The sequence below is a fragment of the Sminthopsis crassicaudata genome, chromosome 2 (assembly GCF_048593235.1).
Source record: "Sminthopsis crassicaudata isolate SCR6 chromosome 2, ASM4859323v1, whole genome shotgun sequence".
NCBI lineage: Eukaryota > Metazoa > Chordata > Mammalia > Dasyuromorphia > Dasyuridae > Sminthopsis > Sminthopsis crassicaudata.
Window position 1 is genome coordinate 575,296,667 of NC_133618.1, and position 26,838 is coordinate 575,323,504.

Sequence of the window (26,838 nt, forward strand, 5' to 3'; positions counted from 1 at the left end):
TTTTTTTGGACATTAGATTTGTAAAGCACTCAGGCCACGATCTGGCATATTGTAGGTGCTTAATAAATGCTTGTGTCCTTCCTTCTTTCCAGGGACAGCATGATATACAAAAATAGGCCCTGAACTAGGAATCAAAGAATCTGGATATATAGAAGTAATAAAGGGAATGTCTAATTTGGAGAACAAACTTACAACTATTTGGTAAATATTCTATATGCTTAGACATTCCTCATGTGCTTCCAGAGATTATCCAGGAAACAAGACTGCCATTGTGAGGTTACCTGGGTGGCTTTGTGCAAGGGATTTAATATCTGTGAAGCCAAGTATCTTCATCTATAAAGGAGGGAGTTGGATAAGTTAGCCTTTGAAGTACCTTCTAACTTTAGAAATTATAATAACAGTGACAATGATAATTGCATAATAATGATGATGATAAATGCAATTACACTGTACATTAAGGTTTACAAAGCAGTTTACAAATTTGAGCCTTGCAACAAAACCCTTCCTTCCAGGGGGTCCTATATTGAAAGTGTAAGCAAACTGAAAAAAAAACAGGGGTATGAGAAGATCCCCACCAAAGTTTTCCTTCTAATGCCTCATCTCGGCATGGAAGTGACTTCTTGAAGGCTGTACTTACTAGTAGAGAAGAAACTCTAGCAGATTCTATTATTATTCCCATTTTATAGAAAAGGAATATGACAGAGGTTAAGTGACTTACTCAGGATCCCACAGCTAATAAGTGTCTGAGATTGGATTTGAATTCAGGTCCTTTCCTCCCTCCAGCCTAGCACTCTAGCCACTGTAGTACCTAGCTTCCTCTGTGATCCTCTGAAAAGAAGATGGAAATTAAAATAGCACAAATGAGAAGTAACAGGGATAGTCTGAGTGGTATGCATGGGTATCCATGGAATGTTAAGAAGGTCCACAGAATATTGTGGAGGTCCTCCATGGAGATTTCATGGGAAAACATGACTAAGAGATGACATGGATAAATGAGAATGCTTGGGTTGCAATTTGGAAGAAGTACAGACATTGATGATTATAGATAACTCCACTGAAAACAACCAGGGATACTAGCTGCATAACCTAATGATGATTTCCATTTATATTGTGCCTTATAAAATGCTTTCCTAACATTAATCCCATGAGATAGGGGATACAAACATCATCATCATCCCTATATGACTGGAGAAGGAATCACAGTTCAGAGAGTGATTTTCCTATGGTCACAAGATCAGTATTAAAGCTAGGATGAGAACAGGGTTCTTTCTGAAGAAAAAGCTTTTGGAGATTTCAAGTACAATGTTCTTTCCACTACATCCTGTTGCCTCTCAAAGCACGTACCCTCGTCTTCCCCCTCAGTTACTTCACAGTAATGAGGGCTTTGTATTTGTTTTGTTTTCACTGTATACTTCTAGATCTTTCTGCACATCCATTTAAATAAAAGCATGTGGTGGTTTAAGTTGCTGGAACCAAAAGCCTTCTGTAATGCCTGGCTCTTAACTTGGGAAATGTACTTTTTCAAAAATAAATCTTATTTGGAGAGTATAATTTTTTTTAGCTTACAGGATTTTTGTGACAAAGAGAATGAAAATGATGTTGGACACCTTTTTATAAGAATCACAAGCATAAATATCATAACACATTAAAATAGACACAAACATAATTGTGTGTCTTAGCTTTGAGAGGTAAAGAAATTAGTAAACAGACAGCATAAATTTAATATTGTGACTTTATGGAGGAGACATCTCCCTATCTCAAAGTGATGGAAAATATATTTAATTTAATTTAAAGTGAACACATTCTACTGCTAATTTACTCTGGGAATTATAGCTAATATTATTAATAGTCACTGTGCCCATCTATGTTAACCTTTATGGCTACAAAGTACTTTACCATTCTCTTACCTGAACTTTGTGATAACTGATAATTCTGTAAGAGTTCAAGGAGTAGCTTATTCTATAAATCAGGAAGTTCAGCACACAGAGAGGAAATTATTTGTTCATGGTGACTTGGCTAGTAAAAGGTGGACCTGGAAGTAGAACCCAGGGCTTCTGATAATAAGCCTAGAGCTCATTTTTCTCCAAAACCATTTCTTGATTATAGTAACTAAATGAAACCAGACCTTTAAGAATACTGGGTCAGGGGTCAGGAAGATATGAGTTCAAATCTAGTCTCAGAAATTTACTAGCTGTGTGAGCCTGAGTGAGCCACTTAACCTCTGTGTCTCAGTTTGTAAAATAGTGATAATAATTACACCTACCTCTCAGAGTTGTTGTGAGGATAAAGTGAGTTAATATTTGTAAAGCACTAAGCATAGTACCTGACATATGGAAAGTAATAATTTTCTCCTTCCTTTTTTCCATTGTTCTTTCCTTGCCTCCTTCTCTTTTCCTTCCTTTTCTTGCTTTTCTTTCCTTTTTTCCTTCCTTTTTCCTTCCTCTTTTCCTTCTTTTTTTCCTTCCTTCCTTTCTCTTCCTTTTTTCCTCTTCCTTTATTTTTCTTTTCTTCCTTCCTTCTGTGATCTTATGTTGAAAATATGAATGAATTGAAATAAAGTGTGAGAAGGGCCTCCACCACAATTTTCCTTCTGCTATCTCATCTTGGTATGGAAGTTACTTCTTGAAGGTTCCACTTACTAGTGAAGAGGAAGCTCTCATAGATTCAACAAAACCCAACAATTGACAAGGTCCATCATTTGAAGGCCAGACAAAATGCTGAAAAATTCATCACCTAAAGGTTAACCACTGCATGACTTTATCCATTTATTTTTGACTACTGCCAATTTATTAAATATAAATGGTTGTAATCTATGTGGATGATGGGTGTTTTACCCACAAGGATGAAATCTCAGCTTCTTTCAGGATATATAGAGAATGCCTATGGATTGTAAATTTGGAGCTGGGGTGTACCTTGGAGTCTGTCTAGATCAGCTTTATTTTGAAAATGAAGAAAGTCAGACAGAGATACTAGATGATATAGTCAAGGTCATAGAAGTAATAATACACAGCAAAGCTCAGGTCCTCTGACACTCATGCTAGACGTGTTTTCCCCTCACTGTCTGCCTGAAAGGGTAAGGCCAAACAAAGGTTAAGAATGAGTCAACAGTCTCTGAGGGAGGCTGGGACTAGTAGATTGCCTAAGTCCAAGAGCTCTGAGCTACAGTGGGCTAAAGGCAATGCGGTGTCCATACTGAGCCTTGTATCAACATGGTAAGTTCCCATCCCTAGGAGCTGTTGGCCAGCAGGCTCCTGAAAGGGGAGCATGACAACTCAATTTGGAAACCAGTACAAGATAAAGCTCCCAAGGACCAAAAGTGAAGCTGGGCCTGTGAATGACAGCTATACTTCCAGCCTGGTCAAGACAGGAAGACTCAGTTTACACCAAAAAAAGAAAAAAAAAAAAGAACCAGCACCAGAGAAACTGGTGCTCATAATGATCTTGTAGGATCAAGCATGGATCATCTATTCCAGGAGTACTTTATTTGGAGTCTATTGACCATTATAGATTTCAGGTTCCAGGTTCATGGTAGGGGGGGGGAAATCTGTATTTTTTTTAAATAGGCTGGGGTTAAGTGACTTGCCCAGGGTCACACAGCTAGGAAGCATTAAGTGTCCGAGACCACATTTGAACTCAGGTCCTCCTGAATTCAGGGCTGGTGCTCTATTCACTGCGCCACCTAGCTGCCCCCAAAACCTATATTTTTTATTTTAATACAATTGTTTCCTTTATAATCCTTGGCATTTTATTTTGTGCATTTAAAAATATTATTTGAAGAAGAGGTCCATGATCAAAAAAAAAAAAAAAAAAAAAAAAAAGGCTAGAATTCTAGATCTAGTCCAACCCCCTAATTTTACAGATAAAGACAACGGAGGTTCGGGGAGGTTTAAGTGACTTGCCTCAAATAATCCAAGTATTTAGCAGCAGAGTTATGACTTTAATTTATGTCCTCTGACTCAAAATACATTATACATTGTACTGCCCCTCAAGAGAGAAGGGCCTGAGAGATACAGAACAGGTACATAAATATTCTTTGTTTTTCCTAAGGCAATTGAGATTAAGTGACTTGTCCAGGGTCACACAGCTAGAAAATGATAAATGTCGGAGGCCAAATTTGAACTCAGGTCCTCCTGACTTCAGGGCTGGTGCTCTATAGGAAAAGTCTAAGGAGAAATAGCTTCTAATTTATGATACAAGATAAAAGAAGGGATCAATACTCCAGGGGCATCTTGTTAGTACTGAAAGATGTAACAGCATCTGGCCAGGGCAGGTATGAGAAATTGTTTAGTTCTCCAAGTGACAACAAAGGGAGGATAACAACTCTTTCGTTCTAAAACTGAGGAAACAGACCTGGAGAGACTAAGTGACTGGTTGAAAGTTGGACAGGTAGGAATTAGCAAAGTCCTTCCAATGCCTCATCCCCTGTTCTCTCCACTATGCCATGCTTCCCTCTAAGTAACTTGCAGCAAGTATCCAAGACCAGCTGTTGAGTAGCTTTTTTGGAGGCCTATGGTATCTATGGAGGCATTCTTCCTTGGAAATCCCAAGCATCCTCAGGCTATCTGGGAGCCACACCCTGGGATAACTCTCTGCAAGTCACGGATGGTCATAGGTGTGTTATACCCAGGAAGGAGTTTACCTAGATGGCAAGGGAACCGCACCTCAGAGTAGACCTACTTGCTGAATAGACCCATGAGTCATTAAGGGGCCCCCATATACATGACAAAGCTTGTAATGAAACATTGCCTAGACTTCACTCCTCCCACCAGCTTTTTGAATCAGTGCTGTAGAAGTAACCCCCTAGTGAGAGACAGGAGACCCTACTGTGCTCATCCCAGCCCTGCCATTAATTAGCTGGCCATGTGCTCCTCTGACTTGGTTTCCTTCTCTAGAAAATAAGGAGGTTATGGTGGCTCATTCCTAAGGCCAGCTCTAATATTCTGATTATGAATTCTAGTCATTGCAGGTTTGGCAGAAATCAGACCAAAAATAAGTGTTCTGGGCAACACTGCTACCTTGCTACAGATAAAAAGATTTTGAACCTCAATCCATAGGTTTCCAATGAGAAATTGGTCAATGGAAAAACTGGGCTTGTCGTGATATCTTCACAAAATGCTTCAGCCCTAAAGGACCTTAGTGTTTCTCACCCCTCTCTGTCCCAATCTACATACTGCTGCCAAAATGATCTTAAGTAATGATCTGAACATTGCAGTCCCCTCTATTCAACCAATTCTAGTATCTTCTTATTGTTTCTATGATAAAATGCAAATTTTGTTTTTGAGCTCCTATGTAACCGAGCCCTAATCTATCTTGCCAGCTTCAGTGAATGGTACTCCTCCTCCCACACTTGGCCATCCAGCCAAACCTTCTTTCTGTTTCTCACTCACCAAACTCTATCTCCAGTATCATCCAATCCTGTAAGTAGAATTCAAACTGTTTTGTATTTAACTATGTTATATGTATATTTTTATTTATTAACTTTATACTTATATACATTTACTGTTCTTCTCAAGAATAAAACAATTCCTATACACAATAGGCATATATTGCTATATTATCTCTCTCCCATTAGAATGTATGTTCACTGAATGGGGGGAAGATTTTCATTCTTTATACTTGCATCCTCATCTCTATCATGGTGCCTGGCATGTGGTAGGTGTTCAATAAATACTTGCTAATTGACTATCTAATGTCCTTCTTCTACAAATGTGGAAACAGGCCCACTGTAGCAAAATCTCCTGTCCAATGTGATATGGCAAGAAGGAGTGAAGAGACCAAATTTGTTCCCTCCTATATTCACTGTTTCTAGGACTATATATACTTACAAGGTACTAAAGAGGTCCAATAATCATATTTCATAAAAAAGAAGTCAAGCTTCATAGTATATGTGACAAAATCTATTCAATTTCTCTTTAAAATTATTTTTCTTGAAATTGGGCCTGTCCTACTAATTGCCATATGCAACATGGCATAAAAAGAATAGGACCCATGATCCCTCCCATACTCAAAGCTTCCATTTTAAAGTGGAAAATGATTTATCACAATTCAAACCCCTGGATAATTGCTTAACTCTGCACTTGACTTGGCCTGTGTGGACAGGGCCTTGGGCAGACACGACCATGACTCACTAATTACACCAGAAGAAAACAGATTCTTCCTGTCTTTGATAGAATTCTGTCAGAATTTGCCATTGCCTTCCCTTATCAAAACGAAAAAATAAATCATAGCAAAAAAGCCCAGTTCTTTTCATCAAAGGGGAAGGAAAAAAGGGAGCTCTCCTTTGAAACGTTGATGACAGTTACCTTTTAACTCTGAATCCTTCCTCAGTGAGGCGAGGTCGATAATGGATTTACTATCCCTGCTATAGTAAATAGGGTGTGCCTGTAATTACTTTGGAAAGTGCAGGGATTCTGGGCTATTTCTATCACTTCAAGAACCCAAATTGCATTCACCAGCAACACAGACACTTTGACCAGAATCCCAAGCCACAAAAAAAGTTTTTAAGAGTTAAAGGGGCAAAACTTATAGAAGGCCAATCTCACAGCCCCTTGAAGATCTGAGTTCAAGTCTTGCCTCTAATACAGTGTTGGCTGGATGAATCTGAGCAAATTTCTACTCTGGTCTAAGCTACAGGCAATTCTAACCCAAGCTGAAGGTAAACTGTAAGAAACTTTCCTAGGAAGCAAGAAATAGAAATAGAATGAAAATCATCCTCTGAATGGGGAATGAGCAAACTGAGGGACCTAGATATATTAGAAGATTGCTGTGCCATTAGAAATTAAGAATATGAAAAATACAGAGTCACGGGAAAACTTTTGAACTGATGCAAAGTGAAATCAGTAGAATCAGCAAAACATCATACATGATAAAAATAGAATGTAAAAAGAAAGAACAGACTACAGAAGGAAAGATTGTGTAACTATGATAATCAGGCTTAGTCAAGAAGAGAATTAAATACACCTAGTTCCATTCCCAAAGCAGCTGGCCAGAGACAGGTCTAGAGTCAGGAAGCCCCGAGTTCAAATCTGCCACCACACACTTCCTAGCTGTGTCACCCTGGTCAAATCCCTTCATCTGTTTGTCTCAGTATCTTCAACTGTAAAATGAAGAAAATAGCAACATCCACTTACAAGGCTGTTGTGAGGATTAAATGAGATAACATTTGTAAAACACTTAGTTTTAGCACAGTGTCAGGAACATAGTACCTACTATATAAATATTTATTTCCTTCCCTACTCTTTTCTTTGCAGAGGTGGAGAACTACAGGTATGGAATACTGCATACCTTGTCAAATTCAGTTGATATGCTAGTTAGTTTTCCTGAATTGCTTTTTTAAAAAATTCTATTATAAGGTATGGCTCAAAGGATAGAGGGAATGGGTATATTTGGAAATAAAAGTGATGTCAAAAGATACCAAAACAAATTTTTAAATGAAAAAAAAAATGATTTCTAATCTGTACTTATTGCTAATATGTATCAAATCAGAATTCCCCACACTTGATTTTTAACAATTAGGACAACAACAACGCAGTTTGAAAAGATGCAGAGTCAATTTGGGGACAGTGTTTTCAAAATACTACTTTAAATTCTTTTTAATCCTTCCCTACTGCTTTCTGGATGTTTCAGTACAAAACTCCAGCCACTTTGGTTAGACAATAATAGGTTTGACTGATTTTTCATGGAAATAGACGGTCGCTTGGCTGAACTCAATCCCACTGTCCCTTGAAGACCGCCACAATCAAAGGAAATTGCTTCAGCACGTTGCAGTCTTGGCCAAGCAAATACAGCAAGTCTTGAATTTTCAAATGGATGTTTGAAGTAAGCAGTCATGCTGTGCAGTCCTGTCATTAAACTCCAGAAATTCAGAGCTGGGAGGAACCTTAGAGATCACCTAATTCCTCCATCTTTTGGTTTTACAAGGGCCCCACACATCCCCTCCCACAGGCCTAGAAAAGTGACTTGCCCTGAGTTAATAGCCAAGAAACAGCTCAGTCTCCTGCTTCCCTAACTGACCATGTTTCTTTCTTTGCCTCTTCTCTGAACAGGAAATGATATAACCAAGAGCTAGTTTGTGGAGAGGGATATTCACTGCTCTGTTTTCACTTCACCCAGTTTCACTCAACTGAAATTGAGTAAAGGGTCCTTTTTAAAGAAAGATCTTGCTATGTTGCTGTTGCGAGTTTACATTTTGGAGGACACCAGGATTATTGTACTGATTCATTTAATCCCTTCAAATATTCTTTCTCAAATTAGAAAAAAAAAAACGATTTCTCCATAATTTATTCTCACCATCTTTGTCCTAATCTCTGCTTTTCTGCAAAAGCTAGTTAATAGCAGAGACTTCTCTCAGGAAAATGTTCTTTGGCTTCATCCAGAAAGAGGAGGGTTAGATTCATGACACATCCAGCTGTTTTTACTGAATGGGGAGGAGAGGGGAGAGTTGGTGAGCTTTCACCCTTTTGTCCTTGCCCAGTTAGCTCTTTCATTTCCTCCTTTTCCTACCTCTCCCCTAAGTTAAGGGTGTGATCAGTCCCCTAAATTCCAACACTTTGGAGGAATATAACAGAAATTGCTTAAACCCCAAACCTCAAACTTGAAAGTAAAGTGAATTCTAAGTAAATACAAACACACATACAAAGGGTGATAAAAGAATATATATGTTAGATTCCAATTAACTTTGCCACTGACTGCTGCACAACTCTAATTATATTATTGTTCTTCAGTAAGTGAGCTAAAATTGTCAAAGACTAATGGGGAGAGGTTAAGGGAAGAGTTGTATGAACTGATTCAAAGTTAAAAAAAAAAAAAAAAGAAAGAACCAAGAAAACAATGAGACCACAATGGAAAAAGAGAGAGAGAGAGAAAGAGAGGCAGAAAGAGAGAGACTGAGAGACAGACAGAGAGACAGAGACATGAAGAAAGACAGAGACAGAAAGAGAGACAGAGGGGGAGCAGGGAGAGAGGGAAGGAGGTAGGGAGATCTGAAATCAGGTTAAATGCAATGACCAATCTTGATTCCAGACAGCTAGTTGATGAAACACTCTTTCCTCCCATTGATGGAGAAGAGAGGGACTTCATTGGGTGTGGAATGTTACATCAGTGCCAGACCCCATGACTGTGGCACTTGGTTTTATTTAACGGATTTTCTTTGTTACAAGAGAGAAAGGGCTCTCTTGGTGGGACCAGGAGGGAAACTTTTGTTGGGAAGTGCCTGTGCTATGACAAAAAGCACCAATAAACCTTTAAAAGTAAATTGAAACTGAAGGCCAGGTCTGAAGCTATCCCAAATGCAGCTGCTTCTCATTCAAGAGGATGTAGAAGTAAGTAGCAGCTATCCATTGGAAACATCAGGCAAGCAAAGCTCACCCTGAACAGACCAATTCAAGAAGGCAGCACAGGGGTTGAGTTTGGAGGCAGGAAGACCTGGGTTCCAATTAAGCCTCAGGAACTTAGTTACAGTGTAATTCTGGGCAAGTCACTTGATTTCTGTTTGTTTTAGTTTCCTCATCTGTACAAAGGGAGATAATAATAGCACCTCCCAGGGTGGTTCTGAGGATCAAATGAGATAATATTTGTAAAAAACAGAGCCTGGCAATATATACATTTTAGCTATATTTATTACTATTAACCTTTGCCTCTTGCCTTTGAAGAGCTGTTTTTCATCTTCCCCAAGGCATTTGAGGTCCATCTGGTCTCAGTCCCTTCAAAACCTCAGCCATAGCTTGGAAGATTCCCAATCACACAACTCTTCCAATTCTATAGGTGGAACAGTCCAAGAGGGCAAAAGACTGTGGACCATAACCCAGATTCTCTAATACCTCCTCCTCCTTCTTACTGACATGGGATGACTATCAGAATGGGGAAATCATTATTAATATTATAGTCTTATTTATATATATATATAATGTTTACATATATATATATATGATACATATAAAATATTTTCAATTTTTCACTCCCTCATTAAAATAATTTGTTTTAGACTATTTGGGAGTAGATATGGAATTTCATAGGTACATCAAACTCCCAATGAGTAAACTCTCTACTAAAGCAGATGAATAATTGCCCTGCAATTTATTCTTTGCAGAGATTCTTAACCTGTGGCCCATGGACTTATTGTCTTTAACATTTTGATAACTATATTTCAATATAATCGGTTTCCTTTGTACTTATATATGTGTGTATGTATGTATGTGTATATATATGTATAAATATCATATTTATTCTGCATTTAAATACATTATTCTGAAAAGATTGTTAAAGGGGTCCCTAACATGGGCAAAAAAAAAGTCAAGAATCCCTCTCAAGAGAGTTGCCTGGGGGTACATAAGGATTAAGGGACTTACCCAAGGTCACACAACCAGTAAGTATCAGAGGGAGGACATTCTATCCTGAGTCATTCCTGTTCTCTATCCACAGTACAAACTGCTTCTCATAAAATCACATAATCATCAAAATACCTTTCAAGTAACTTTCTTAAAAGAAAACTCCAAAGAACCCTACTGACAGGGAGGTTTTCCAAAATTAAGCCTTCTGAAAAGTGTAAGCTCTGGTACATGCTTAAAGCAGAGGTTTGGTGGAAGGGTTAGTTACCTTGGTAGTCCAAGGACTATCCTATAGTTATCCACAAAGACTGACTACGACAAAGTTGGCAAATAAGTGATTCAGAAATGGCAACTCTTAAAAAACAGAATCAGCAAAGGGAATGTCCACACTAGTAGAACCATAATCCTCAAATCATTGAAAACAAACATTGTATAGCACAAGATAAAATGTATATCTTTGGGAATAATAAAAGTTGAACTTTGTATTTCAATTTTTAAAGGTAACAAACAATTTAATTGAACCAAAAAAAAAAAAAACTTTATAGATCCAATCCCTCTTACTCTACTCCTCCACAAAGAAAAAAGGGAAGAAGTCAGATATGGTAGACAGTGTGCTAAGTTTGGGATCAGAAGTTGTGCTTTCAAATCATAGTTCTATTACTTATTACCTGTGTGACCTTAGATGAGCAATTTAGCATCTCAGGACCATGATATGAAAATGAGGAGGAGAAGCAGAAGCAGAAAGGTTGTAAGAGAGCAAGCATGGTATAGTTGATAGAAAAAATCTGACATAGAGCCAGGAATAGTTGGATTCAAATCCCACCTTTATCCCCTACTACTTTTGTGAGTCTGGAAACATTCTTAACTTTTCCATGTTCTAGGAAAGATTCTAAAAGTATGGATTTCAGAGGAGGTGTCAATTCTCTCAGCCAGGAGTCCCTGTAACAGGAATCACAAGTAACCATCCTTATCTCTAATAACAAATGACCAAAATTACATATTGGGGGCTTATTAAATTTTATAAACAAGTTACAAATCCCCACAATATAAAGAACCCCCAAATATTCTTGGAGAGTCAACAAATAAACTGTTCTAGGAAGAACTAAGCATAGTCATAAGCAAACAGTTTCCCACAATTGCTTATTTGTAACATCAAGCCATGAAAATTTAAGCATAATGTTTTTCATAGCTATTATTGTACCAAATGCTCATAATCTCTAACCCACAAAGAATGAAAAGCTTTCAAAATATAGAAATACAGTAGGAAAAATTAAAGTTATGAGAGAACAGGATGAAGTAGATACATATTATCCATCATCCTGGAGTTGGAGTTATCCAAAAGATATCTTCAGTGAATCTGCAGAAGATGAGCTTAAATCCTAATGTTCTTATTCAATTATTAAAAAGAAGTCATTTAACATTTCCGCATAATCGTCCATAGAACACTAACTATAAACGAATGATAAAATGATCGCAAATTGTCCTTGAACTATTCCTATCAGAATGCCAGGAAGAAAAAATTTAGAAAAATAAGGCAAAGTAATGGTAATGGTAATGATGACCATTGTGAAGATGATGTTGATTGAAGTAACTTACTTTTATGTAGTGCTTTAGGGTTTATCAAACACTATACAGATGTTATTTGTAGGGAAACCTAGGTATGGAAACTCCTTCTACACCTTTCTCTACATATGCTACTGTCACCTGCAACCTGTAGATTTGGAAATTTGCTGGGAGGCACTGAGATTATTGTTATTGTTAAATCACTTTCAGTCTATTTGACTCTTTATGATTCCATTTGGGATTTTCGTGACAAAGATGCTGAAGTGGTTTGCCATTTCCTTCTCCAGTTTATTTTAGAGATGAGGAAACTGAACTAAACAGGGTTAAGTGACTTGCCCAGGATCACACATCTGAGTTTCCACAAAGCACCACCAGATTAGCTACCAACTCACACAGGAGACTTATTTCCCAGGCATTAGAGCTCTACTCCCTAACCCCTGAGCCCCTCCCCCAGTATCTTGCATTTACTCCATATATATTTCGTATATACTAATCTATGTATGTGTTGTTTTCTCCCAGTAGAAGTTAAACTCTTTAAGAACAGGGATTGTTGTATTTCAGTTCTTATATCCTCAGCACTTAGCACTGTGCCAGGAACCTGGGAAGTACTCACAAATGCTCATTGAATTGAATTGAATTGCAATCTCAGGTCCAAAATTTTCAGAGGTCCAATTCAGAATATTGAGGGGAAAAATCCTGCCAATTTTTGCATCCAGTGGAAAAAAAGAAAGTGGGATTCAGAGAAAAATCACTGTAAGAGGAAGTTCAAATTGCTGTCAGTTCCATTTCCAAGAAGAATTTCAGAAGAGGAGGGGGGCAAAAAATCAAACCAAGAATTGGAGACTAATGAAAGAAAAAGGAAATAAAGATTCTGGAAACTAACTTACAGAAGATATTTATCAGACTCAAAATAGATATGACCTTAGGATTGTCTTCAGAAAGGCCAGAACAAATGAAGTCATCATATATAAATTGTTCAGCCTTATGAATGTGATTCTGCACTGGGGCAAGGAACACTACTAATTGGGCAATAAAATGTAATTTTTTCCTTCCTTAGCTGAATGTTTTGCTACAAGTCAGATTTTAGAGTTCTCAAATTCACTACAGTCATAAACTATTCACTATATTTCAGTATTATAGCTCTCTTGGATGAAAAGTATGGGGAAGAAACAGTCCTGTCTCCAAGAAAAGTACTGGAATCTGAAATGTTCTATGTATATGTGTGAACACACGCAGAAATATAATATATATATATATATATATGTATATATATATATATGTGTGTGTATATATGTATATATGTGTGTGTATGTATATACACATACATACACACATATATCCATACACACATGTATAAATATGATTGTCTGCTGGGTTTTTTTCCCTTTTCTCTGCCTATGCCCGCCCCTTCTCCGTCTGCCTTTAAGTCTCTCCCTCTTCCCTATTCACTATAGATCAGGCAAATGTTTGTCTTGGATTATCCAGCACTCTACACATTACTAGGGTCATCTTTCCAGCCTTTTTCCCCAGTCATCCTATTCTTATGAAATGTTACTGGATTAAATTCATTACACATGTATTATGTAATAAGTATATAGACCTTTCTGTACTACCAGGTAGAGTAGGAGATACAATAAAAGTAGGCAATCCACAGCCCCTCCCTCAAGGAGCTGACAATTCCATGAAGTAAACTGGCCAGAATCTGAGAATGACACAAATGACTGGCTTTATATCAAAAAGAGTGGACAAATTGTAGGAGTTCTGAGATGTGGGAAAGATCAAGCTGGGGAGCTCCATCTAGGAGGAGGCCCTAAAGGATGGGATTGTTTAGAGAGAGGTGGGGATTGTGAGCATAAAGGGCTAGGGGGGGGGTGGAGAGGTGGGGAAAGAAAGAGAAAGAATAATGTTGCTGCCCTGGAATATTCATGTTGGGGAACATGTCTGCATTAAGATGAAAATATTAGTTTCCACATATTAGTAGAACCAAATGACATTATCCATCATAGTAAACATGAGTAAGTAATATGTAATTTGCTTAATCCATTACAAGAGAAGTTCTTTTAATCATGATTTTTCAGAAGAGTAAAAGCAAAAACCTCATAGAATCACAGGATATATAGAATACTGGAGCTAGAAGGGACCTTTAAAGTCATCTAGCCCAAAGCCTTCATTTTCTACAGAAGAAAACTAAGTGCCAGAAAAAAAAATAAGTGATTTGCTTCAAATTGGATAGTTCATTCACAAGTAGCAGAAAAGTCTATGGAGGTAAATTGTTATAGGCTGCATGCAATGTTCAAATGTAATCTATCTTGTCCTTTTGCAATAGACTAGCCTAGCCTGCCAGGATGCAAAGAAAATAGCAATGTTGTGCTTGATTCTGCCACATGGCTAAGGAACATCACTGGAACAATAGACCACAATAGAAAGAATACTGAGCTTGGAGTCACAGGATCTGAATTCAAATAATAGTTCTCCTACTTACATCTATGTTATTGATTTAAGTCACTTACATCACTGAGCCTCAGATTTTAGGCCTATGTGGGATAGAGAGAAAATCAGAGCTGATTTATGTCTAAACTCTTTACCAATTTTTTATTCTTCTCAGGTACAGGGAACAAAATACTGGATTTGGGGTTCAAAAGACCTGCTTCAGATCAATGATGGACAGAGGTAGCTACACCCAGAGAAGAAACACTGGGAAGTGAATGTAAATTGTTAGCACTAATATCTGTCTGCCCAGGTTGCATGTACCTTCGGATTCTAATGTTTATTGTGCAACAAGAAAATGATATTCACACACATGTATTGTACCTAGACTATATTGTAACACATGTAAAATGTATGGGATTGCCTGTCGTCGGGGGGAGGGAATAGAGGGAGGGGGGGATAATTTGGAAAAATGAATACAAGGGATAATATTATAAAAAATATATATATAATAAAAAATTAAAAAAAAAAAAGACCTGCTTCAGTTGATTGTTATGTGACTTACCCTCTCCTATTTCCCATCTGTGAAATGGATATAATAGTAGTTCCTACTTCAAGGATCAAATTAAATCACATCTCTAAAGTCCTTTATAAACCTTAAAATGCAATAGAAATGTTAGCTATTATTATTATTAATTGCTACCCTGTGAGTATGATCCTTGAAACAAATTCCTATTGGCTAAATTTCACTACCAAAAACTAATGTGGAATTTTAGTGAAACTTAGTAAGAAAATACTTTTTCCTATCACATTTTTCTACTTCTGTTGAAGTCTTTTGTTTTTTTATAGAGAGAAATACTTTATATTTGTTTTTTAAATTCAAACTCATTCACCTGATTACCAAGGCAGCCACCTGTGTCTTTGAGGAATTAGAAAGGAATGGGACTAAACCAGTGGAAACCAGTGGAGTGAAGATGAGAACATTTTCCTCTGGTGACTTAGGTAAGCAGAATTAACGTGGAAAGATAAAAATCTTTGCTTTCACTGCAATTTGCTCAGGTAGAGAAAGCTGAAATCACATAAGTAAAAGGAATAAAGCTTTAGAAGCCCAGAGGAAATGTCAGGTTATTTATAAAAATAAATCTTGAGCAGAAAAGAATTTGAATAATTTTTCAGATTCTGCTGAAATAGGCCATTCAAAATATTTGTGACTGCTATTAAGCTATGCTGTTATGAAAATGCAAATTTGGCTTTGTCTCACTCAACTAAATTTAGAAGATTATAGATCTTTTTAAAAACAAAAAAAATGGGAAAATTATTTGATTGGTTCTTAATGAAAAATGACCTCCAGGAGACTTACTTGGGTGGCAGCCTTAGAAATCCTTTACACAAAATATTTCTCAAATGGTTTTCAACCCAAAGACCCTTCTGGGCTCTGAGCCATTTAAGCAGAGGTGGAAACAACAGGGCATTGGTTTTGAGACTGCTTGGAATTAACAAAGGAATATCCACATTCACAAAACAAGTTTCAGGGCTTGCTTGGGGGAATATTTGGGGAGAAAGACAATAAAATAAAACATTCAAGGACAAGGAGATTTTTTTTTTAAACACAGAAAGCTAGAAATCACAATTTGTTTGCAAGCCCTCGGGAAGACCTCAGTTATTTTTCATGTGTCCTCCGTAAATCTAGTATTGAGATTTTCTTCAAATCCTGGTCAGTTGGCCTGGCCCTTTTGCAAATGGCAAACCAGTTTGCATTTAGACCAAAGTTCACATTCTAACCGTGACAGATGTAATAGTAAAGGTAATACAAATAAGGGAACACAAGACAAAGCGATTACTTTTCTCTCTCAAACTTCAAAGCTTCAACCACGTTTCCATCTGGCTATTCTTACCTGGGATGCCAATTCCCCCTCTTCTCTGCTAATTCAGACCTGACACTCTCTTCAAAGACTAACTCAAAGCATAGATTGCTCCTGATATGGCAAAAACAATGGGCGTCCGATTCATAATGCGTTTCTAAAAGAAGTTAAAATGTTTTGAGGAATACCCCTCACTTCCGAGTGAAAATTGGTGAAGATGCCTCTGAGTCCAGACAGAGAGAGCACCATATATGAAATCAGAACTCCTGGATGGGAAATCCACCTTTGACACTCACTAGCCCTGTAAACTATAAGCAAGTCATTAACCACTCTACTTCGCTTTCCTCAACTGTAAAATGGGGGCTTCATAGGGTGGTTATTAGGTAAGTGCTTTGTAAATGGTAAAGTAGCACATAAAGGGGAGTTAACTCCTTCAGTCACCAGGGGAAGACACCTGAATGCAGTAAAAAAGCTAAGAAATCCCCTGTTGTAAGCCAGCTTCCATATGATTACATTTGAAGTAAGGCTTCTTCTTCTGGGGCCCATAGTTAGATGGGAGAGCAGGGGACAATATGGGGAAGGTGAGGAAATCACATGTTTATATTCACTAATTTTTTAATTGAAATTTAGCACTTCATTCATTTTAAAACATCATTTTGAGAAGGGGTCCATAGGCTTCACCAGATTGCCAAATGGGTCCAAGACACACAAAAAAGAAGACAAGTCCTGTTAAATATCTAAGGAAATCAGCAAAAAAGACCCAAAAAAAGGTCTGGTTTTGGGTTTAGAAAAAAATAACCTTAAATATCCTTATAAACTTCTTATTCAAGAAATACTAATAATAATGGAAGAAACTGAGTCAGAGTGACTTGCTCAGGTATACACATCTAGTAAGTGTTTGAGGTTAGATTTGAGTTCGTCTTCTCAAATATAAGGATAAATTTCACCTCTGCTGATTATCAGCAGTATAAACTTGGACAAGTAAGTCACTTCCCCTCACTCAATCTCAATTTCCACATCTGTACAATCAGAAAATTAGATTAGATAATCTTCAAAAGCCTTGCTAGCTCTAACATTCTATGATCTTAAGACAATAGTTCTCCCCTATCCTCAGGAAACTTATTATCTTGTCAGGAAGAGATAAAAGGTCACACACACACATACATATATATATATATATATACATATATATATATATATATCACATAATATAATATACATACGTACATACAAATACATATAGCACAAGAACAAAATCTACTCTATTCATAGAGATACGAAGTATATCTATCGTATACCTCTCACAGCCTAAGAGGTTCCAGTGACTGTTCTTTTTAAATTATGAAAAGAGACATTAGAATTCAATGTAAGCTGAACACAATTCATTTGTTAAAGAGACAATAGATGGAGAAACAGAAAGTGGGTCACTAACAGGTGACAAGAAACAAAAAGAGGGAAAGATGGAGAAATTCACAGGAAGTTCAGAGATACGTGATTTGGGTAGAAATCAACAGAACTGGCTATTTACACCCTGCTGTTCATATGGACTAGAGACCTCAAAACTCTCGAATGTTGATTAATCTGACAGCACACCAAGTCCTTCTAAATGTAGAAGTCATCTTGAAGTTGAATTTTCACACTTGATGGCTTATTTTTCCATTTTCTAAATTCAAGTATATTTTCCCATGGAATTCTGAAAACGTTTGCCACCTGTGTGAGTCTTCCTTCAACAAACATCCAATAAGGACGGCAGTTAGAACACCTGTCCCTTCCTTTTCTTTCCCACTGCTACCACCTCATTTATAAAGTCTCTTATCACTTCACACCCAAGTTATTACAATTACTTCCTATGTAATAAGCCTACCTTAATCCCCATTGTCTGGTTAGACTTCACCAGCCAGAGGATTTAATATAAATCTCTGCCTTCTGGCTTTGTGAATAAGTAACAGAAAACTGCATTTCTCAGGTAGGTGAGGTCCCTCTTCCCCAGTAGTAGGGCTGCAGTCTGGCTTCTAGCAAAAACAGCTGAGCCATCAACTTTGTGGATCCCTTCTTCCCCAGTTTTTCTCCCTACCCCCTTCCTAAGGTGAAACCCAGTATCAAAGTTGGCCTCTGGCCATCTTTGACCTCTTGCCACCCTGCTCCCTGGGAACTCCACAGCTGACTAATTCTAATGGTTCTAGATCTCTTCATTCCTATGACTCCTGTCACTCCCAAGGATCTCTCTGATCCCAGATTTCATCTCTTCCTCGATCCCCATCCAACCCCTCACACACCACCAGATTGATCTTCCCACTGGCACAGCCCTGATTATGTCACCTCTCAGTTCATAATCCTTTTGTAGAGATTGTTAGTGATGTTTGTCCTTCGTTCTTAAAGAGGACCATGGCATCAGGGAGGTGACGCTGTGACATGTAAGTGACTTGGATTGAAGTGAAGGAGGGCTTGTGCAAGGTCGCCTGCCTCACTGTCCTCTCCAGAGCCATCTGAGTCCAATGGCCAGGGAGAGACCAGGACCACTGGAGATGGCCCTCGATGCAGTGGGAGACCTTGGCATTGAAGGTCAAGAGACCACAAACAAAAACTAGAACCACTAAATCAAAAGGAATGGCTGTAAAGCTTCACAAGAAAATAAAACCATACTGAAAGATGAACAAAGAAAATTGGCAACATATTTAGTGAAGACAGGACAAACTCCAATCCATTCCTACCTGCCTCGCCTTCTTTATTCTCATGAATCTTCTATTCCAGTTCCACTGATCTCTTCATCAACCACCCAAAATTGTGCTTATACTTTCCCACTTATGCCCCTCCTTTAAACTCTTCGAACATGCTCCCACCTTCTTCCCCCCTCTTCCCCTACCACCTCATCTCTACCCACAGAAATCTCTCATATCCTTATCCAGGAACCTGCTTCTGCAGGAACCTTCCTCTGATCTGGGAGGAAGCCTGGTACAATGGACAGAAGTCCTCACTACAAATTCTAGTTCCAGCACTCAAACTCTTAAAAGACTTCATTCTCTGGGGACTTCTCTCCTGTAAAATGAAGGGATGGGATTAGATGAACTCTCAGGAAGTCTCTTCTAACTCCAAGCCCATGGTCCTATAAGTGCTGTCCTCTACTTCTTACTTAATCTGGATTTGTCATTCATTTCTTAGGACTTTGATCTCTCTTTAAAATATATGTAATATATATACACATATGCATACGTGTGTAGTACATATACACAAACATGTACTGTGTACATGTATACATACATGTGAGTGCATCTCTCTCATGAGAATGTAAGCTTTCACTTTTGTCTCTATATCCTCAATACTTAGTAGAGTGCCTAGCACATAGCAAGAACTCGATAGATACTTGATAGACTATTATTACTAATTACTTTTTCCACATGTCTTACCTGCCCCTTATAGTCTATCAGGAGTATAGTTGACTTGAAATTTGAAAATTGTATCCAATTCTTCATGACCCTATTTGGGGTTTTCTTGGCAAGACACTAGGGTGGTTGGCCATTTCTTTCTCCAGTTCATTTTACAGATGAGGAAACTGAAGCAAACAGGGTGAAGTGATTTGCTCAGGGTCACATAGCTAGTAAGTATCTGAGGCAGGATTTGAATCCAGGAAGATGAGTTTATTTACTGTACCACCCAGCTGTTCTATAGTCCAAATATCTGAATTCAAATCCCAGCTTTGCCATGTTATTTACTGATGGTGTAACTTTGGGCAAGTCAATCAGGCTCTCGTGGGCCTCAGTTTTCTCATCCAGTAATGAAGAGATTGAACAAGAAGATATCTAATGCCCTGTCCAGCTCTAGAATATATGTATGTTTCATAGAAGTTAAATCCAATCACCTAAACTAGTTTAGAAGCTCCTTAAAGGGAGGGACATATCCTCTTTTCCTTTGTATCTCTCCCAGAATCTGGTACAAAATTGCACCATGCTGCTTGGACTTAGTAGCTCTATCAGATGAATTCAGTGGTAGTCAAAAATGCCTTTAGTTTTTAAAATTTTTTATTTTGGAATTCTCAGTACCCTAGTTTCTAAGTCCCTATATTACAAAACTATTTTAAGTTGCCTTGCCTCCATCAAAAAAATTACAATAATCTTATTCTAAAATGCTTGAAATCTTCATGGAGATTAGCATTCATTTCATCATTCTAATTTGTTTTTTTTAACCTAGTCTTGGGTCTGCCACTGAATCAGTGTTACATTGGCCCAAATTAGTTTTCCCTCCCTGGTACTCAGTTTCTTTTTCAGTAAGATAGAGAGGAGTTGAATTGGAGGGTATCTAAAAGTCTTCTCAGCTCCCATTTTCTAAAATTCTAGTATTTCAACTAAAACTAAAAACATGAATACAATCTTATATTGTCAGAATATAGCACCCAGATCAAAGGAGGCAGAAGAATTGTACTCTACAATGGACATACCACCACAGAGATCAGATCTGAATCCTGCATTTGGGTCAGATAAAATGAAAACAAGGGTGGCATCCAGTCACTGGGGAAGATTCTCTCTACTCTGATATTCTACAGCGTTCAGAACTTTTCATCCCAGAGTGAAAAGTCGAAAAATGAAGTGATGAATAACTGTAAGAAAGCATGCAGCAGAAACCAGACCTATAAATAACAAGGCAGGCTACTCATTTAGGCAGGCTAAAAAGGCCTCCCCTTCCAGGGCCACCCTCTACACACAGTGTTGTCCAAAGTGAAGTTGTTGACTCCTCTGGGGCTATGAGAATGACATCAGAAGCAACCACTCAGCATAAAAAGGAGAGTTCTGGCCACATATTCAAGGATATGGAAGCATTCTTCCCCAACCAAACAGAGGACCAGATGGTTGAGAAGTTTAACACAATCTTAAGACCCTCAACAACCTAGTGCTTGTTGTAAGCCACTTTGCAATGAATGGCATTTTTGGAAATAAATGATTCTGACTTCTGGTTAAGATGACCACATGAAAAGTTGTACAGGATAACCACACGCACTCCAGCAAAAATCTAAAAGGGGGTCCCGATTAAATAATGATAGAGAAATCCAAAGAGAAACAACAGTAAACTCCCTCATGCAGCTCAGAACAGCACAAATGGGCAGTTAGAAGATTTCCCTCTATGAGGGAAGCCAAGGCAAGCACAGTAAGGAAACCAACACTCTGACTAAAGATACTGCAGGGATTATCTTTGGAACAACCCTACAGCAAATCCTGGATTAGCTACAAGACCCTGAGAGTTGTATTTCTTCCAAGTTTAGGGAGAGAGAAGCTAACTTGAGATCAGGACTGGAAAGGCAGGGTTTTTCTTCCATAAAGAAGTCTTGGGTTTGAGTCCCAGAAAGGGAATTTTAATCACATAAAATAGAAACCTTTTATACAAACAAAAGAAGTGCAGTTAGAATTAGAAAGGAAATAAAAACTAGGGGGAGGGGGAATCATGATTACAAATTTCTCTGAAAAAAGTCTAAGCTCCAAGAAATATAAGGAGCTGTCAGAGAATAAGCATTTATTAAGCATCTATTATATGCTAGGCACTGTGCTAAGTCTTAGGGATGTTAAAAAAAGATAGCTCATACCCTAAAGAAGTTCATAATGGAATTAAATTGATTTAAATATATATGAATAAGAATCATATCCCAAAATACAAATAATTAAATTATATAGTCAGTTCTTAACATAAAAAGCAAACAATCAATAACCATATTGGGGAGGGGGAATGCTACAAATACTAAGGTATAAATGAGAATTTCTCTTTGTGCCTATCAGAAAGAGGACCAAAGATGAAAATGACAATTTTTGAAAGGAATGTGCAAGGACAGACATATTAATGCACTATTGGTGGAACTGTTAAAGCTGTTTCCAAGTATTTTGGAAAGCAATTTGGAGCTATATTCAAAAAGTCACTAGCCAAAAGTATTAACCTTTTGATTTATAGACATCCATGCTAGACATATATCCCAAAGACGTTAAAGAAAGAAGAAATTTAAAAGACCCATGATGGAAAATGCTATCCACAACTAAAAATAAGAACTATTCAGATTTGTGATGAAGAGAGTCATCTGCATCCAGAGAGATGTGAATCACAACATAGTATTTTCACCATTTTAAAAACTGTTATTGCAGTTTATTTGTTGTTTTTTTCTTTCTCATTTTTCCCTTTTGATACAATTTTTCTTGCACAACATGGTATATATGGAAATACATTTAAAATAACTGCACATGTGTAACCTATATTAGATTGTTGTCTAGGGGAGGGTGGTGGCAGAGGGAGAGAAAATGTAGAACATAATGTTCTACAAAGATGAATGTTAAAAACTGTGTTGCTTGTATTTTGAAAAATAAAAAGCTCTTATTTAAAAAAAAAAGAAAATGATAGATAAAATTTACTCAAATATACAAACATTTATAATTAGAAATTAAGGGAGTTAATGACCCATCAATTGGAGGATGGCTGAACAATAATGGAATATAAAGGGAGGAAAAAGATAAGGCTTGGATCTATAAATCCATGGGGACAGGGGACTCCCAGAGTAAAGAAACACCATTAGTAGAAGCCAGTACCTTATAATCTACAATTTACAATTTTAGAGAGTTGCCTAAAACATCAAAAGGATATATTAAATTATAGAATCAGGACTAAATGAAAAGATGTCATCTTATTTTGTTGGGTGAATTTAATAGAATGAAATTTTAACAGGGATAATATAAAATCTTCTCATTATGTTAAAGAAAAACTGGATAAGTATGGAGAAAACTTGGTTTAAGAAATAGTTCACGTGCAAAAACTCTGGGACTTTAATTGACTGCCAATTCAATGCAACTAAAAGAGTAAGATGACTGCCAAAAAAAGTAAGATCAATCTCAAGCTGAATTAATGAAAACTGTATCCAGACAAGGGAAGAAATAATTGCATTATAATCTGTGCTACCCCAAGACCACATCTGGAAAACTGAGTACCATTATAAAAATTACATATTAAGACAAATTTTGACAAAATGACACTCTAAAAATTCAATCTACATTGGTAGAGAACATTTCCTCACCCAAGATTTTCTATGCCAAGGAAATCATAAGCCAGAACAAAAATAAAATTAACAATTTAGAATTTGTCCAGAGGAAGATGACCAGAAAGGTAGGAATATGCAGAACCATATGATGTGTATACATATATATATATATGTATATATATATATATATATATATATATATATATATATATATACACACACACACACACACACACACACACACATGTGAGGAGTTAACCTCAAGAAGGGAAGGCTTAGATGCTAAGACAGCTGTCTCCAAATATGGAAAGGCTAGTCACATGGCATTTTTGATTCTATTAAAAAAAAAAAAAAACACCAAAAACTAAAAAATTAGGATCAATGGGTGGAAGTCACAGGGAAGCAGATTTCAGCTTAGCATAAAGGGAGAACTTCCTAGTAATTAGAGCTGTCCAAAAATAGAATGAATGGGCTCCTGCCTCAAGTAGTAAGTTTCCCTATCAGTGTGTAGAGAACTTTTGGCAGAAGATATTCTCCAGGGAATTGAAACACTCCAGGGTATAAGGCCTCTAAGGACCCTTCCAATTCTGAGATACTAGAGGAAGTACTATTCATATGAAACCTAATGCTAAGAACTTTCTGCTTATCTTAATTACCAAAATAAGGACTAATTTTTGATTATTTTCTTTCTATACCCCTGCCTCATTCATTCTAGAGATTAATAGGATCAATATTTTTAAAAGTGATCATTTGTGATTCAAGAAAAAAAATTGCACTCTCATCTAGAAAATTATATTTCTACCAGTCAATATTTTCTTTCACAAAGTATACATATATTATACATTATAAATAATGTATACTATATACATCATACATTATTATTCATATATATGTAATATATACTACATATGTTATATATTATGTATAATATATATTATATATGTTACATATTATTGCACATTATTATGTATGGCATATGCTATATGTGATATATTATTATACACAATATATGATATATATTATATATTATTTCATAAAGTATATATATATATTAGCAACAAAATAATGTACAAGCAAGATAACTAAAAAAAGATAACTAGAAAATTGAAATTGTGGAATCTGCTAATCGTCATTTGAATTCTGACCCTGAATGTCTCATACTAAGAAACCACTTGCAACAATCTAAAAGGAGGTTTATTTTTTCCTATAGATCTATGATACAGATGCAATATCAAACCTGTCAAAACATGTATAAAAAATTAACTCATGAAAGTAGATTTTAATATCCCAGATGAACATTAGCTTCTCTGTAAGAGTCAACATTAAAAAAAAATCATCTGAGACCTTGTAAAAGCCATGATAAGGAAAGCATAGCAAATGGATATATATTTGAATAGAAAGAGGTGGTCAGAGAGACAACATAGAAAGGCCTGACTTCTAGGAAAGGAGACGCATTCAACCTCTCAGTCTCCCTGACCCCTTTCCCAACACCCTTGTATTCCTATAAGTTGTTACCAGTAGCCAAGGTGCCATCAACATGATGAAGGACTCACCCAAAATGAATTCTCCATGGGAAGCAAGCACATGTAGAGGTAGAGAAACAACTTCTGAAATGAGTCTTTTGCACAAAAACTGATGGCCCATCATTAATGTCTATCTGCCTTGATCCCCCTTCCTCACTCTGGAGTCTGGAGATCAAGAGAACACGGGAATGGACAGGGAAGCTACAGGAAGGTTGGTTAAAAAGGGAGGATGGGTAGAAAGAGGACTGAAATCCTTTCGAAGAAGAACCAAAGTAGAGTCTGTGAATGGGACCAAAGGAAAGATTATGCCTCACTCCTCTTATATTAAATTAAATACTTTAGTATTTAGTCTATAAATTAAATACTATGTTCCCAGTAGGTGCCACACAAATGCTTATTTATTTTCTTCCCTTCCTCCACTGCCCCACTCTGTGATGATAGTTTTGGAAACCAATTTAACCAATTCAGAAATTCCTGAATATATTCAGGGGAAATTAAGGGTTTTAGGGTTTAAATGAAATGTTCTTATTTTAAAAAGGGTGAGAGAACCACCATGTAGCTTCCAAACAGACCCTTGTAACCCTGGCAGCATTATAGTGGCCAGAGTGGCAGGGAGGTGAGTCTCTATTCCAGAAGGAGAAAGTCAAAACACCTGACCATAGGTTTTACTCTTAATTGTCCCAACTGCTTCTAAATAGTCTATATGTTACACATCCATACTTCCTGAGGTGCTTGGACACTAAGATATTGAGAACCTTTGAAAGAAATAGTTAAATGATGAAGTCCATTTAAATTTCATCAGTTTCCCACTTGTCTAGAAATTATTAGGCAAGAAAAATATTTGTTAACCAATTGCATATCTTTCTCATGATGTTCTTTTCTGAGTTATTGTTAATTTTTCAGGAAAGAGTAATATTCAGTTATAGCTGTACATTTACAGTTTAATCTCTTGGGAAGAGTGATATTTTGATGTTACAAGGGATTCTTTCAAAGACAAATTCATTCTTTTTTAAAGAGATAGATAATCCTAAATTGCTCAATTTATTTAAGGCAAAAGGCTGTATTTTCCACAAAAGATCTCTGGCACATATCTTGGCCTAATACCCAGTCAAATGACTCATCAGAAGCAAAACTTGGATTCAGAATGCCATATTTTTTTAGAGCTACAAAGAGAAAGAAGCAATGTAAGACAGAGAGCTAATGTTAATCCATGACATGTATCAAAGTATGAATGGAATCACAGAATCTGACATAAAAGCAGATCTTCCCTGTCCTTCTCAGGACCCTCACACACTTGAAATACAACCCATGCAAAAAAGCAGGAAAGTTTTATTTCTTTTAGGATAATGAATTGTTAGTTTTTCTTCTACTCTAAGTGACCAGTTTATATTCAATACAATTCAAAGTAAACTTATTAAATGAATTAGCAACAAAATGTTCCATTTTAAAATTAAGTTAACCAGATTTTAAATCTATTAAGCTGAAACATTGTATTATCCTGATTACCAAGTAGTATCCAATGTCAATAGTCAATAAATATTTATTAAGCATCTTAGATAAATAAAAAACATTGTCCTTGATCTCAAGGAGCTTACAGTCTAAGAAAGTACCAGTCAGTTAACAGTTAACAAGCCATTTATTATGCACTAATTATGTGCTAAATATTACTGTGCATTAAGGTTCAGAATACAAGTAGCAAGCAAAAGAATAACAACAACAAACAAATTTAAAATCTCCAGAATCACATGCATGCAGAGGAATAAAAGAACCCAGCAGTTACTCTGCAAGAACTAGAGCAGGTAGGAAGACCATTTCATTTCAAGAATCCATTCCCACTCCCACTATCCTTGTGTTTGAATTATACTAATAATCTACAAATAGGTCATTGCTGGATAAATTTTCCTAATGTAAAGCTCTAATTATGTTACTCCATTGCTCAATAATCTTCAATGGATCCTCAATCACCATCTAATAAATTCCAGAGTCCTTATTCTGTTAATCAAGGTCCACATATCTTCCAATCTGTCTTCCCTTTAATTGGTTAATTGTTCTCCAAATGCATCTAAAGTCCTTGCATCTTCCTTAGGCATTTGCTCAATAGTCCCTGTAATCTTTGTCCCCTTCTCTTCCACGCTGCC

General features: G+C 36.9%; 1 protein-coding gene across 4 annotated transcripts in view; it reads right to left on the reverse strand.

Annotated features, from left to right (window-relative positions):
• The window catches only part of PDE8A (phosphodiesterase 8A), a 246,475-nt gene that overhangs the window by 163,006 nt on the left and 56,631 nt on the right, over positions 1 to 26,838 (reverse strand). Inside the window, exon 2 of one of the 4 annotated variants that reach the window (XM_074295302.1) lies at positions 8,290 to 8,416. The exons of the other annotated variants lie outside the window; for them this stretch is intronic. Coding sequence (XP_074151403.1) covers positions 8,290 to 8,292 — 3 coding nt within the window. The 5' untranslated portion in view covers positions 8,293 to 8,416. The remainder of the gene's footprint in view (positions 1 to 8,289; positions 8,417 to 26,838) is intronic. 4 annotated transcript variants of the gene reach the window in all.